The 15513-nt window shown below is 36.7% G+C and overlaps 1 protein-coding gene across 4 annotated transcripts in view; it reads left to right on the top strand.

Moving 5' to 3' along the window:
* Positions 1-15513, top strand: part of SEMA3A (semaphorin 3A) — a 322318-nt gene that overhangs the window by 302035 nt on the left and 4770 nt on the right. For all 4 annotated transcript variants that reach the window (XM_030961129.1, XM_030961130.1, XM_030961132.1 and 1 more), the window contains 3 exons: positions 4375-4532; positions 8603-8670; positions 14339-14481. In XM_030961129.1, coding sequence (XP_030816989.1) covers positions 4375-4532; positions 8603-8670; positions 14339-14481 — 369 coding nt within the window. The remainder of the gene's footprint in view (positions 1-4374; positions 4533-8602; positions 8671-14338; positions 14482-15513) is intronic.

The raw sequence follows: 15513 nt of genomic DNA, 5'->3' as shown, positions 1-15513 counted from the left end.
CATTCTGTAATGGACAGAGGCCAATATTATATTTGAAATGCTGCATATTTAACTCTGAATTCACTGTCTTTAGGAAAGTTGTCTGAAAGCATTCATGTATTTGACAGAAAATGTTTGGGGGGGACACTGTTCTAACAGTTTACCACCTAAATCAGCAAAAATGGCAGGACAAAGAGAAAGATACTATTGAATACTGGGATATTTAAAAACAGACCTGTCAAGTTGTATATATGTCCACATCATACCAAAATGCTCTGATTTGGATTATTTTTATAAGTACGTTCCCTTAAAGCAGCCAGTCATATTTGAAAATTGACCATGCATTTTCATACAGCTTTTCCTCCAAAGCATCTTTAGTTATTCAGGAGAGATTACAATTTTCCCTGAGTTTTCTGAAAACAAATTTACACTGCTAAAATTGTCTGAAGCTAAAAAAGAGCATAAACCACAAGTTATTCAGGCAGAGTAAAACTCATGAAAAATCAACCAGCCTCAGGCTAAAAATGACAGAATCATGATACACTATGACAAGCTTTTGGCAGTATGTATGAAATAAGTATATGGCAACATGTTTCCATTTTACATTTATGATTTAAAAATACTGTAGTTCTATAACTCAAACACTTTACTCATTGTGTTCTGATAAGCAGGGTGGTTTTCATGTAAACAGCACGATAATTCTATGCATTGTGGAAAGCCAGAGCATGAAATGTAAATAGTAAAACCAGCTTGTTCTATTGAATGCCTTAAAAATAATCACTTCATTTTGTTTTTTCACTAACAAATCTTTCATCCAATTATAAAAACATGGTACAGGGAGTTTCTCCTTATTTCTAAATGTTTTACTACTCTGGTTGTTCAAAGCTACCTCTTTTGCCATCATACCAATATGTTATGTTACAAATTAATCTTTCTAAAGACCAAAATCTACAAATTCTTCAGGAGCAGAACTTAGATTAGGTTTTAAATTATATTAAGCTCTAAAGCTCCTGTCTCTCTCTCTCTCTGAGACTGCCTTTGGCCCTTGAGCAAGAGTGGCTTATGAGTAAATTTAGCTTTTATGTGCAAGACTAATCCTTAATACATTCTTTTTCCACTCTGCTGTCTTTAACTCACAGGAATTGTGTCTATATTTTCTCACTGAAGCTACACATTCCTCCTGATTGTGTTCAGAGCCCTAGGCTTGTGTAACCTTATCACTTAAACAGTTCATGCTTTGTTAGCAATAGACACAAACCTTCAGAGCATCCTTGAGCCACTGCAACCCCCTGCAGCTGCCTCAGCTCACAGCTCTCTGGTACACATGGTACCTCTTGGCTTTGAGCCTGCCAGGTGAAGCTCCATAATTTTTCCCTCACAAACATGGAAGCAGGCCAAAAAGTCCAGCCTGGGTTTCAGTCAAAGGTGACTTTTTGCAGAGCAACCTCTCACCTTTTTCTCAGGGTCAGCTTTGTGATACTCCTTCAAAAAGCTGTTGGATTTCTGGTGACGTGGGAAAAGGACAAGAAGATTCTTGGCTAAGCAAGTCCTTGTCTGGTGAATTGCTACAAAGAGCTTTGTTTCTCTTGTATAAGATTTTCAAGCAAAGGCAAGGCAGACACCTTCCTAAAAATCTTAGTGACTCCTTTTATAGTACCAAATGCTGAATTTTATTCAGAGATCAACATTTCTGTCCATAGTGAGCATATAGAAAGGACAAGCTCAAAATGGATATATCACTTAAACAGCATGCTGAACTATTCTGCATTACTTCTCAAGACATTCAATTAACCAAATGGTTCTTGAATCTCATGCTCCCTAAAGTTCCTTAAAAATTCTGCTGAAGTTCTTCCTCTTATGCATTACATTTTCCACATTCTGTTATCCCTTTTTCTAACTTTTTCTTAGGAAAGGCTGCTGTTTTGGGCAGCACTGTGGGGCCAACAGAAACCACTGGATTGCTTAAAATATTAGTTTCTTCAGTTTTTCTTGAGTTCTGATACTTGTACAAGAATTTTTAGAGGACAACTTTTTTCATTTTTTGACTCTCTGGTTTCATCTGACAATTTCATTCATTAAATTAATAATGTCTTGGAAGAGATGGCTAAAAAGGCAGTTTGACTGTGGTATGGCAAAGTAAGGTCAGACCATTGATGCAAATAATTTTCTTTCTATTTTCTGAATTTCATACTGCCTGGATTTTTTATATTGTTAGTGTCCAGAATAATGATCACCAGCTGGAGTCTAAAACCATGATCAGAAGAGCAGCAAACAAGGCAGCAGCCTTAAGGCTGTGCAGCACCTGAAACATATGCTGCAGTTCACTGGCTGAACTATGAGCTTATCTACAAGGAATATAGTTTTTAAGTAACCCTATTTTGGCCTCATTTTTTTCTTTTCTTGGGTTTCTGGTCATTCTTTAATTCTAAAGACATTTATTAGAAATCAGGGAGGGTATTTTTGCAAAATAAAATTGGTTACAGAGGTACATAGGAAACCATTACACCATTCTTTATTTTCCCATGTGCATTCTCTAGGTTGATTTTTATATTAGTTGCACCACACGTTCCTGCATGCTTATACAGATATTAATGCCCCAATTACACAGGACTCAGATCAATACCATCTGGACATTTAAGATACTTAACTGAAGCTCTAATTTGACCTATGCTGCCTCCATAATCAGTAAAGAGAAGAACCTTCCCTTGAGAAGCAGTTAGGTCACCTAAGATTTGAATTGCTGCTCTTTTTACTGCAGGATGTAGCCCTAAGGTGGGTATTTGATTAAGTCCCTTCAGTTGAGAGAGAAGCAGCTCACCAAGTCTGTTGCCTGTCCTTTCTTCTCAAGCCTACAACACTGACTGGGACGGGTTTGTACAGTTCAGGCTTTGTGTAAAGCCCTATGTGGTCAGAGATTTTTGCCTGGAGAATGTGGGTTTACAACCCAGCTATGAAACTATAATAGATGGAAGCAGCTGCTTAGAAAGGGTTTGGTTTTCATTCTGCCAGTGAATTTTCCTTTGGGGGCTTTCCTTGTCATATTTTCCTTGAGAAAATACTGGTGTTTATATAAATGCAGGGGATGTTTCTGTTACAATTAATATGGCTGTATAAACTGCCAAGCTGCTGTCTCTGAAGGAAGTTAACACAACATCTCTTATGAGTGTTTTTGGTGTTGCTATCTCCTGTTATCCGGTGCTCATTATGTCTAGTTGGTAGGTGACCACTGCCATCTTCCATCCCTGAATTCCCTGAAAATGGTGCCTCTGGGACATTGCAACGCAGGAGATGAAGAATTTTGATAACATTTCTTGAAATCCTATTTTTTCACACCACCTTTATGTTTTCAAAGAAAGAAAAATGAAAACAAATTTGTATTTTTTTCACGGGACTACTTGGAGCAGGACCTTGAAGACAGGTATTCATTGGTCCACTGTGGGTGCTGAGTGGCAAGGTTTGATAGCAAAATGTCAGTGTTTCCAAACCAGAAGGATTATACCCTTGAATTTTTGTGTACCTATTTATTTAGTGTTCCCCTAGTTTTGCATGTCACTAATACTTGTTTTCGTTGTGAATTTTTCTTAATCTGAAATATCTCTCTGGACTTTCACATGGGATCAGAAGTTCAGTTTTCTCATATCCCTCTGGGGCCAGCTTCCCTGGTGGACCACATGAATTTGATATCAGAGAGGAAATTGAGAGAGACAAGATATTCTATTGTGATGCCATGCAAGGCTGTATTTCATTTTGCATGCATGTTTTTTTATTTACTTCTGCATTTGAACTGCATCTTCTACTCAGCACTGGTTTTTATCCAAAACAAAACAAAACCTCTCCCCTCATTAAAGATATGTTCCAGTTAAATCATGACTTATAGAAAAGAGTACAAAACATTGGAATTACCAGGCATGCAAAGAAGTGCATGCATAGCACCACTTCCAAACTGAAATATCATAGCATCAGTCTGAAATAATTTACTTCGTGTTTCCCCCTCACATATATAAATTGAGGTAATGCTTAGGAAATGTATTTTCTTTTTGGTGTTGGTTTTCTTTTTGTTCAAATTCAAAAGCATGTTCTCTGTTGCATTCTGTCACTGACTTTGGATGTTTTCCCAGTGTGAGGATCTGAATACAAAAGGAAAAAATTGAAGAGTACTTTAATTTTCTTTCTGTTTAGGGAACCCACCAAGGGCTTCATGAAAAAATAAAGTTTTTCCTAATTGATTTTTTTTACCCTGGGGACAATTCTGTTCTCATTCCTTTAGCATACATCAGGATCATGATCCTTTATTGTATTTTAAATGATCCTAACAGATGATTATGCTTTCCTAGAAAAAGAAAATTGTAATTTGCAATATTTTTTGAACTTTTTTTTTTTTAATTTTTACAACAGCAACAGCTCTACATTGGCTCAGCCACTGGAGTTTCACAGCTTCCTTTGCACCGCTGTGATGTGTATGGAAAAGCTTGTGCTGAGTGTTGCCTTGCAAGGGACCCTTACTGTGCCTGGGATGGCTCCTCCTGCTCACGTTACTTCCCCACTGCCAAGAGGTAGGGACAGTTCTGCATGTCTGCATGGTTTGCTATTTGTTTTAACTGACGGTCTCAATATGACCAGAGGGCTTTGGAGAATTTTTTAGGGTCTGGTTAACTGGAGTCCTTTCTCTTCCAAAGAAAACATCATTGTGGGAGCTACATGCAATATGAAGTCTTGGTTGATTTAAAGTGACCACTGCTACTTCTTGGGCTGGCTTAAAGGGCTCCTGTAAGAAAACATTCAGACAAGAGTTGTCTCTGAAATTAGCTCCTAACTTTATATTAATTGGTAAATAGCAAAAAAAAAATAAAATTCATTTTCTCTAACATAATGAGGGAGCTCAAAATCAAAGAAAATCACTACTTGTAAATTAAATTATCCTGCATTTTCATGAATTCTGATTCAAAAGAAATACTTCTAAAACATTTGGATGCTGATAGAAACTTATCTTTTTTAGTGATATATAACATTATTGTTATTATTCAAAAGTATAACCTGCACGTGCTGATGTGTGTCCAGGTGCTGCTGGATCAGAACAACCACTGTTCCACAGTCCCTCTGCACTGATGCTAAAGGCTTTGCAATGCAAACGTTGGTGGAAAACTGACTCCCCAAATCAAAAATAACAGTTTTATTAAAAATTTACAAGTCTAGTTGCCTGATCTGAAGGTTTAGAGTGCTTATTTCTTTGCTTCCCCTTATCTTTGAAACTCCTTCTCTAAAAGTATACAAGTTAGTTACTGAAGAGCTCCTAGCTATTGAAGTAGAAATTAGGAATAACTGAACAGGTAAACATTTGCAAATAGAAGCAGACATTGGTGTAGTTTAAGATTCCCTTGATAAATTGAGTAAAATGATAAAACAGTGTTCACATTAAATTGAATATGCCAAACATCTTGCGCATATGAAGAAACAAAGAATCCAAGGGTTATAAGCATAAGAGTTTATATACATGAAATTAATTATAGCAGATACTTAGTTGAGAGTGTCAGAATGCCAAATTCCAGGTTTCAATTGGTCCTTGAGGGAGACGAAATGTGGTAAAGGGTGAGAAGTTGTCACAGACATTTCAGATGGAGGGAATTAAAATTTTGAGGTTTGCATTACAGTGTATCCTAAACAAATACTGATGACAAAAGCTACTCATGGAACATCAGGTTCTATTTTGGCACCAGGAAACGAGGTTAATCAGAGAAAAGCTTTTTGTGAAATTCTTTAGAAAGTAAAGAACCCATCCCAAGAGAAGAGCCAGTCAAATTTTCTCAGCTACATGGGCTAAATTCTTATTTTTGCTGGTAGCATGGCAGTTTCTCTGTAAGAGGAAGGAGAGGAGAGGGAACAATGAGGTTTTCAAGGAGAGTCTGAAAGATTGATTTGTTCTGAAAAGTTCTTTAGTATTAGAAATCAATATGGTTGAGTATTGCCTCTGAGCTCAAGGAGACAGTAAGATCAGGAGTCACTGAATCACTGTTTTCTGCTACTCTCTGTTCCTGAACCTCATCTTTTCTCAGCATTCCTAGCACACATTCCTACACCCAGCCAATCTCAAGATCCATAGAGCACATCATTCCTCTGCTTACACTGGTGTTAGAAATAGGGCTCTTTGTCTTTTTCTTATCTCTTCAACTTACTGCTGCAGATGGAGCTCACGTTGCCATCAGGGGTAAAGTGACTGGGACCTCTTCTTACAGGGATCAAGAAGTGGGGGTTACGGGGTTGCACAGCTACAGGAAAAACTTGGGATGCAGAATTTACTTTTCTGAAAGCCACTGTGAAAGAAAAAGTTAGTGCTGGGAAGCTGGGGCCTGAAAAATGCATAAGAAAAAGCTGCTGTCTCTGCCACTTGCCCCCAGTTTTTCCTTGGCGGCAGCAGCAGAGTAGAGGTCTGTGTTACTGGGAGAGAGGATCCTCTGTTCACCTGGTACCTGCTGTACCCATTGCCTCAAGCCAGCTTGGAATGCATTGATGACAAAATCAGCATTGCTGCAAACACTTTGAATGTCAACATTTTCCTAATAATAAATTCTTGTCATTTTAGTCTCCAGAAATATTGGGAAAATGGATTCCTGAGGCAATTGTACAGATGTTTTATTCATAGTTGGGTTTAGAGTTTGGGTTTTGTTTGTTTCTTTTTTTCTTCTTCTTTTTTTTTTTTTTTTTTTTACTGGGATTTTATAAGCCGTCATTTTATTTGCTTTTCTTTCTTTGTGCATTTTACAAATCTAAATGACAGTTCAGAGCTCCTGTAGTGTGACCACTTCACTTTACCCTGTGCAGATGTGTTCTGGTTCATATTTCATAAATCATTGTGTTGATACAATGGTGATACGTGCAACATTTTCCTGAAATCCCAACTAAACATTTCATTCCATCTCCATTGACAGTAATATGAGTCTTTCCACAGATTTCCTTTTTACAAATTGCATCTATAAATATGCTGTTCTAAAATTTAGGAAGGGGTAGCAAAATTTTATGGCTCCTTATATCTTGGGTGTGATTTTGTCATTGGTAATGAGTAATATGAAGATATTGGAAATTATGATTCATACATTTTTTAATCACGTATCATTCAGCAGAAGATTCCTTCTCTACTAAAGTGTTCTAGGATGTCCTAACTCATAATTTTAAAGAAGTTTTTATTCAGAAAATATATTAAAATGTTTATCTAACTTTTTTTTTTCCAAAAAAGAAAGCTTTTGCTGTACTTCACAAAAATAGTTCCAGGTTTAACGTATCAGTAGCTTCCAGTGGAAAAGAGTATGGTTAAAACCTTTCGGGCAAGAGGACTCAGCTGTGCAGTTGTACCTCTGTGAGAACTCTTGGTATGAGCTGATGCTGGGCTGTTAGTGAGAGCCTGCAAAGAGGGCTGGTGTGGAGAAGAGACCGGGGTCTCTGCTGCAGAACAATGGCTTTTAAAACTGTGGGCTGCTGTCACAAGGGAGGGACCAACAAGGCTTTTTACAAGGCTACTTGACTTTTGCATATCCGTTGCTGGATACCATAATCTGAAATCACAGCATTGTTCAGCAGCCTAATCCTCTTTGTTCTCCTCTAATTTTGCAAGCCCTCAGGCTTTCTCAGATTCCTAAAGTAAAGTACTCACACTTGAAACACATCTTTGTTTGCCTGGTTCTTTTTTTTTTTTCTTTTTTCATATGAAGCGCTTTTCTTTGGCTGAATTTTGTGTCACAGCTATTTAAACAAAACTAGGAGCAGACAAAGACAGAAAAACACATGCAAAACAAAACTGTATTAAAAAGCTCTCTTCAATGAAATACAACATTTTTTAGCACAGATCAACATGTTTTTCAAAAGAGCCAGTAGAATTCAAACTGGGAGAAGAATATACTGAGTTAAAAAGACATTCAATCAAAGGTAGAATTCATACTCAAGCTACAAAAGAATATAAAAAAAAAATGGCATTTCAAAATCTTTCTTTTTGAGTTTTTATTTTGTTTTTTCTGAAGACAATTTAGAACAGTTTTGTTAAAGGTTTTATCAGAAATGTTTCGGTGAAACCCATGGTAGCTGAAATGATCTATGCTTTTTAATTTAAATCTTGTAGAAAATACAGCACTTTACCATTCTTTCAAAGGCACCCATCTTAACATTTCATCTATCCAAAAGATGCTGCAATACTCAGAGTATTCTGAACTTGCACAAATGAGTACTTTTGAAGCATGTTAAACCCTACGGTATATATTCTAATGCTTCAGCAGTGTCTTTATCTGTGAATCAAGTAATGCATTTATCTATGACCGGTATTGCCCACACAGTTAAAATAAACTTCATATTTTACTTTATTTGGTATTTATTTAATCCTAATAATTAGCATTGAACATTATTTATTTATTTAGTATCTCAGTGCAAGAGGAGTGTATTTACCAGTTTCTGAAGACTTCACCTGTAAGAATAAAGCCTGAGCCTACAAAATGATAATGCACAGAATGTAGTAGTAAGAATATGATTTCCTTCCTAGTGTTGTTTAGGTGCACTTGTGGCCTCTGTAATTATACAAATGTTCCATTTGTTGCTGTTGAGCACTGGGAAGGGCACTAACAGATTTCAAATGTGATCTTTGCAGGCGCACCAGACGACAAGACATCCGAAACGGGGACCCGCTCACCCACTGCTCCGACCTGCAGCATCACAGTGAGTTATGGGCACCACTCGAGTGCAGCTCATTTGTATGTAATTTACAGACTGCACAGAGTAGGATAGGAAGCATGTGAATGATTTGTTGGTGACAATTGTCTGGAACATCTGCAAAAGATGAATATAATACATCATTATCCCAATTTAGATAGCTTACAATGGCCTGCATCAGACACTGAAGTGTATTTGGGTTTGGTTTTTTTTTTTTTCCTCAAATAAACACTTTAAGCATTTTAATTTTCCTGCTTCTCTTCCCTGATAATACCATGCCATCACGTTAGGCATATTATATCAGAAAAGAATTGTATTTTCCTTATGACATCAAGAAATATGTCCATGTTGCTGTACATAGTTTGCATAAGATGATAATAGCAAAATCAAATTACAAACCAAATATGTTTGTAACTATCTTGGCAAAAGATGGAGTGACCTTTGTTGTAAGTGTCACGCTGAAAGCTCTGAAGATCGGGATATTCTTGCAGCAGGCATATCCCCATGTGCTTTCAGCATGGGTTTTCTTAGATGTATTTTGGTTTGTTTTTTTGTCAGCTGTTTCATTTTCACAGTGTATTGATCAGCTTCTTTTTCTGACTTGTTTGACTGACAAACTTCTCACAGTTACTGATTTGTTGCCAAACTTTTCAGAAGACCTTCACTCAGAAAATTAAAAATGTCCATTTTGCTGAAAGAGAAGGAAATACTTAGGCAATGCTTCCCTCTGCTGGAAAAAAGTGATTCCTCATTATTGTGGCACATCTACAGGAACTTTTCACACAGAATATTCTGAGTTTGAAAGGACCCATCGAGTCCAGCTCTTAACTGAATGGCCCATACAGGGATTCTCAGGCCGTAAACCGTGATGTTATTAGCACCATGCTCTACACAACTGACCTAATGTCAGGGTTAAACCACTGGGAAAAACAAGGAGGTGATTGAAAATGGAGATACCTCAAAATCCTCTTGTCCTTCCAGTCCATGTAATAGCAAAAATTATAACTAGTCCTAAATTTTACTTTTGTGTTAGCGATAATTCACTACCAATAGTAGTTTTCTCTATCTTCATTTCGATCATTTGAAACTCAGAGCTGACATTATTATGGCTTTTCTTTTTACTTCTGATTGTCAGACTCAGGCCAAGTTACTCAGAGCGAAAAAGGAGTTTCAAAAGTGCGTGAATAGACTGTGGTCAGTATGTTGTTGTCACATTTTGAGAACTCATGAATGTACAACTAGTTTAGATTTGAACTAGTCAATTGCAACTAGAAAGGTACAAATTTCCCATTGCGTGATATCAGGTAATACTTACACAGTGAAGATAAGACCATCTTTATATTGGGAATGAGATTTTCAATTCCAGAATAGAAAAGTTTCACCAGGCACTAAACACTGATTTTAATACCAGCAGAAGCATTTCTTAGCTTTATGTTTTTACTCTCTGAACATTTTACTCCTGAGCAAAACTATGAACTGATCTACTACCACAGGTCTGCTTATTTTAATGCTCTATAACCTTTGCTAGCTGTGCTTTATACAACTGTAGGTCTGTTCTTTATTTTCATAGATGCAAAAAGCATTTCAAAATACTTTGGGTTTATGTCTTCCCGTATTTGGTAAACATATTTGTCTGAAAAAGGTACTTTTTGTCCAAAGAGAAGAGAGTATTCCAGTTTCACAGTAATACAAAAATGCAGTTTTTTCACTGATACAGTCATGAGAACTCAAGGTCTGGACAAAGTTATATGGTACACCTGATCAAAATGAGTTTTAGTACAGCTTTGCCAAAATGAGCAGAGCAAATATGAAACAAGATAAAGACAGCATTAGAAGGATCAGTAAGTTACAAAAAATAGTGAGGGAATGCAGTTCTGGATCCTAGACTTGAAGGATACACAGTCATAATACTTAATGTACGGTTTAGATTGGTCTTAAAAGAAATTTTCTCTAAATCATTTGAGTTGTAAATCTATTACATCTATATTTACTTGTCATTTACACATGATCATACATAGCACAGATGACTTCATGACCTATAAATTTCCTGTGCCAACTTTTGCTGAGTTTTTTCCTTGTTTGTGACCAATAGTTCCCTGTACAAGAGATGAAGAACTGGTTTTGTGTATAACCAAAAAAAAGCTTAAAATTAATTTCTTTTACTACTTCATTCTACAGATTCATTTACAGGAAGTGCCAATTGATTCTCCATGTGAACTAACAAAAGTTAGTGTATAACTTTTAAGGACATTGCAGAAACCAACTTTGCAATCAGTCTGAAGCAATAATATTTTTAATAAGGTTAATGTAGTGTTTTCAGCTGCTCTTTGGTGCAAATATGTAAAAAGTATAAAATGACTTCACAGCAACATTAGAGACAGCTGAGGATCCTTCACTGTACAACTCTTTGTCCAGACATTAATGTTTAAATCTAAAAGTGTGCTCACCTTTGTGGAAGCTAAAGGAGAATGTTACATAAAGTGTAACATACTAGAGCTATCAAGAAATAATACAGTTTGGGGTTTTCTGAAGAAGAACCTGTTAAAGAAGAGGTGGGTTTTTTTTAACATGATTTATCCCAGGGGAAGTTCAAAGAATTGCTCTGAATTAAACTGTATTGTGAGATTCATTCATCTGCAGAGCAATCTTGGTATAAGTACTTAGCCTTTCATACTTCTTCAGTTATGTCACAAATTATGTACTTAAAGGATATTTATCAGAGTAGTAAACTGATACTGCTGTTGGGTTCATTTTGGGAATTACTGCTTTCAGACAGGATTTTGGGCTGAATTTCATTACCAACTTCATGACTTCTATAATTTCCTAATTCCTCCAGCTGCTTTTCTGAACTCCTTAGACTTTCATTCTTCCATCCAGTCTCTTCAGCTTCTCAGTCCCAAAGATGCACTCTGATCCTGTGATTATTCCATCACTCTTACTTTCTTGCACTCCATGTGCTCAATATTTCATGAAATTCATAGACATTTCTGGACCTGCCTTCTGCTCCTTCAAATCATGGAAATGGAAATTGAAGACTCTCTAAAAGGCTTCCTCTCTCATTGTGTGTCTGTCACCCATATTGTGTTTTCTGTAGCTGTGAAGAAATGTAAAGAGGACTTCACCCACTTTCCATGGTGTTCTCTAACACATTAGAATGTCATAGACCAGATCCAAGGAAACAGAAATTTGAAACAGTGCCAGACTGCACATTTTTTAATAAAACTCATTACTAGATTCTTAGATACTAAGAACATTCTAGATACCTAAGTTTTCCAGCGTGAACTTCTCCATGTACTTAAAAATATGCTGCTACTTACGTGCCATAGGACTTTTACCCAAGAAATGCCTGGTTTTGTCCTTTTTACCAAAACTTATGATTTAGATAACTGCCTCTCCTGGATCTAATGAGAACAGTGTAACATGTGCTCTGACCCTGTATAATTCACTTGAACTAAGCCATGTTCAGGAAAATATAATGAAGTGGAACTACAAGCCCCCCCTAATGAGTAATCTTCTGGTTAAATTGTCCTTTTAGGGTGCTGGAGATGAGGACCCAGAGTTCACTTAGGCTTAGAAATTTGACTTGATATTCCTACTTCTAATACAAATACCCAAACTATTGGATTGCTGTTGTGTAAGATGGGAGACTGGGAACTGAGGAATCGAGACAGAGCATGCATCCTAGGGTGAAATCCCTGTGTTTCCATTCTTTATTATGGGCGTCTGTAAATCACTGTTTCCCAGAAACACATCACTGGAGCAGTAACATATGTGTCCCAGGCTATAAAAGGGGATATTTTCTACTGTCTAATGCTGAAGGCCTGTATGTGCTGTCTGTTGTGGATCCCAGTTCAGATATCAAACAGCTTTTCTCTGCATGAGGATATCTGGCTGCCTGCTCAGCCATGTGAATTTTGTTCCTTAAGTAGAGCATCTGACTTGAAACAGAAGAGTTCAGTACATCAGTCAGCCATTCACAGTGTTAAATCTGGATCCATCAGTTATCATTTCCAATCTTTATCTTATCACTCCTAGCTTTATTCAGTTAATCTCTTCACATACTTCAGTTCTTCAGTTTCAATAACACAAATTCACCTGTGCTCCATCCACCTCACCACCTTGGCTATATTCTATTACAGCTGTTTTACCTTTCTCGTGCTCTTTTGTTTTCTAATTCACGCCTTCACTGCTCCCTCTCTTCCTGACCCACAGCTGTACTGACATTCTTCACGGGAATATGGTTTATGAGAGATGTCATAAAAGTTGTTTCACTCAGTTTTTAATAGAACACCCCACTCACTTGGTTAAAAGGTCCACAATCCAGCGGAGGAGGGCAAGCAAACCCATTTCCTTTTTGTTTAGTGTTAATAGGCCACTTGATGTTTTATGAGAACTGGGCAGCACCAGTTCTTATTCTGCTCCACATCCCTTTGGCCATCCTCTCCCAGGGCTGAAAGTCTTTATTGAAAGTCACATGTAATTCTGTATCAGCATAAGTCAGGAGCTCAATTTTACTTTTACCTTTGTCACAGCTATCTAACAAACAGCCTGTGTTGTCTAAACAACGTGGCCAGTAGGAGAAAGGCACAGTTGGGAGCTAAAAAAACTGGACAAAGGTTTTCTCCTTAAACAGGGTTTTAAATAGACATAATTTTCCTGATAAAGCATATCACAACAGTGCTAAAAATGTGAAAAACTTTTCAAACATGAAAAATGGAAAGAAAGGCAAAGAATGGCAAGAAGTCAGGAAACCCCATGAGATCAACACAGTGTTAAACCGCCTACCCACCCCTTCCTCCTCATCTACTCTTCAGGATTACTGTTCTGTTGCCACTTAAGTCCATACCAGCATTTCAAAGAGCTAAGGTGGAGAGTTGAAACACAATGCCTGAAAGCCTCTGTGGTATAGGAGAAGAATCAAATACCATAAAAGTCCTATAGTTATGTGATATTTCCAGCAAGTTGATGAATATCTTGAAACATTGTTGTTACAAAAGGAAGTAATTTATTTAACTTTCTTTTTCCCCTCCCTCAATGTCTGGTTTATTAACCTCCTTACATTTCCATAAATTATATCAGTATGAGAGGAAATGATTAATTGAAGATCGTTTCCTCAAAAACATTATTCCTGGTCATTAACAGTTTCAGCAAACTGCAGTGCCATGTAATCTAAAAACATTATTCTACTTTTGAATAGCCTCATGTTTTATTACTTTGCTCTAAAGTATTATGACCATAGAGCCCAGGAGGCATCATTACAAACATTCTGCAACTACACCCTGAGTTTTCTCGTTGCATACAGTTTGCTATTAAAAATTCCTGTCATGTCCTAGATGTTTTCCTTGATGATAATAATGAGGCTTACAAAAAATTTCACAATCAAATTCATTAAATTCACATATTGAGATGTTAACAGCTGTTAGGATTTAAAATACAATTAAAAAAAACAAAAACAAAACAATAAACCAAAAAACATACCATGGGTCCTTACAAAGATAGAGGTGTTGATGGAGATTTTTCAAATGATATACTAATATGGGGAAATTTTTTTTAAAGTTTTTATATTTAAACACTTGAAAGAAGTCCAAATTCTAAAAAAAAAAAAAATCAATTAAGGGTTATTAAGTTTCATGGTAATTTATTTTTTCCTTTTTTTTTTTTTCATGCTTTGCAGATAACCCAAGTGGTCACGCCCTGGAGGAAAAGATTATCTATGGAGTAGAGAACAGCAGCACTTTCCTTGAGTGCAGTCCAAAATCTCAGCGTGCTGTAGTCTACTGGCAATTCCAGAAGCAAAATGATGATCGCAAAGAAGAGGTACAGTAGAAAAAAAAAAAAAAGAGATGCAACTAATTTTCTCTATAAAGGTAGATTTCAGTCTGAGTCCTTCCCAGAATAATTTTAGTTGAGCAGAACTTCTCTGTAATATATGATTTCCATGGTTCTTCAGCATATTCTCACTCTTGTTACCATAAAATCCTGTAAGGTCCTTAATAGGTTTTACAGATTGTTGCAGCAGCAAGCATTCATATCCTCTCCTTGCTCAGACTCCCTGCAAAACACACTGGTTGCATCAGAGATCCCAGAAACAGGAAAAGCGAGAATTCCATCTAACTGTCACGCGAAACATCACACGATTATCGAAATTTAAATATCACAAGGCCTTAAAATTGCCTTTGAGAAAAAGCTTGCCTGCTTTCCCCATATCATATTGTTTGAGTGAAGCACAGTCTGGCAGGAGCATCCCATGTGCTGCATGCTCTGAGACTTAACTGCAGATAACAGAGTCAGAATGAAGAACTGAGAACTGTAGTGGACAGTAGTATTCAGAAAAGCAGTATTCAGAGAGGTAGAAATGCTTATTTCCCTGTTTGCATTACACTAAGCTGATACTTTATTTTTCTTGTTTTTCTTGTCACCAGCATTCTTATGTTATTAATCACCCAGGTGTTCAAATTGTATCAAGCCAGGTCAGACGCATCTTAGGAGAACAGTCTACTCTGGTAGGTAGGGAGGTCAAGCTAGGGAACAAAAACTGTTTTGTTGCATTGAAGTATTTGTAAGTATACATACGTATATTTAAAGCATGATCAGAATCATTGCATTAGCTGCTTTAAATATTTTTGTTTTGCTTGAATAAGTAGTAAATTATTAGGAATTTATTCTTGGTGAGAGAACAGCAAACAGGTCTGTGCCTTTTCTGCCTGCAGCAACATGTGCATTCAGAGAATGAAGTTCCATTGTAGATATTAATTAATTCAGAAAAAAACCTGTATTTTGAACAGTTGCTTTTTGAATAGTAAAATTTTTAGATTTGTTCCTTAGTTGCTTGTTTGTAAATTTTCCACT

Source organism: Camarhynchus parvulus, chromosome 1A (genome assembly GCF_901933205.1).
Source record: "Camarhynchus parvulus chromosome 1A, STF_HiC, whole genome shotgun sequence".
Classification (NCBI taxonomy): Eukaryota; Metazoa; Chordata; class Aves; order Passeriformes; family Thraupidae; genus Camarhynchus; species Camarhynchus parvulus.
This window is presented reverse-complemented; position numbering and strand designations above follow the sequence as displayed.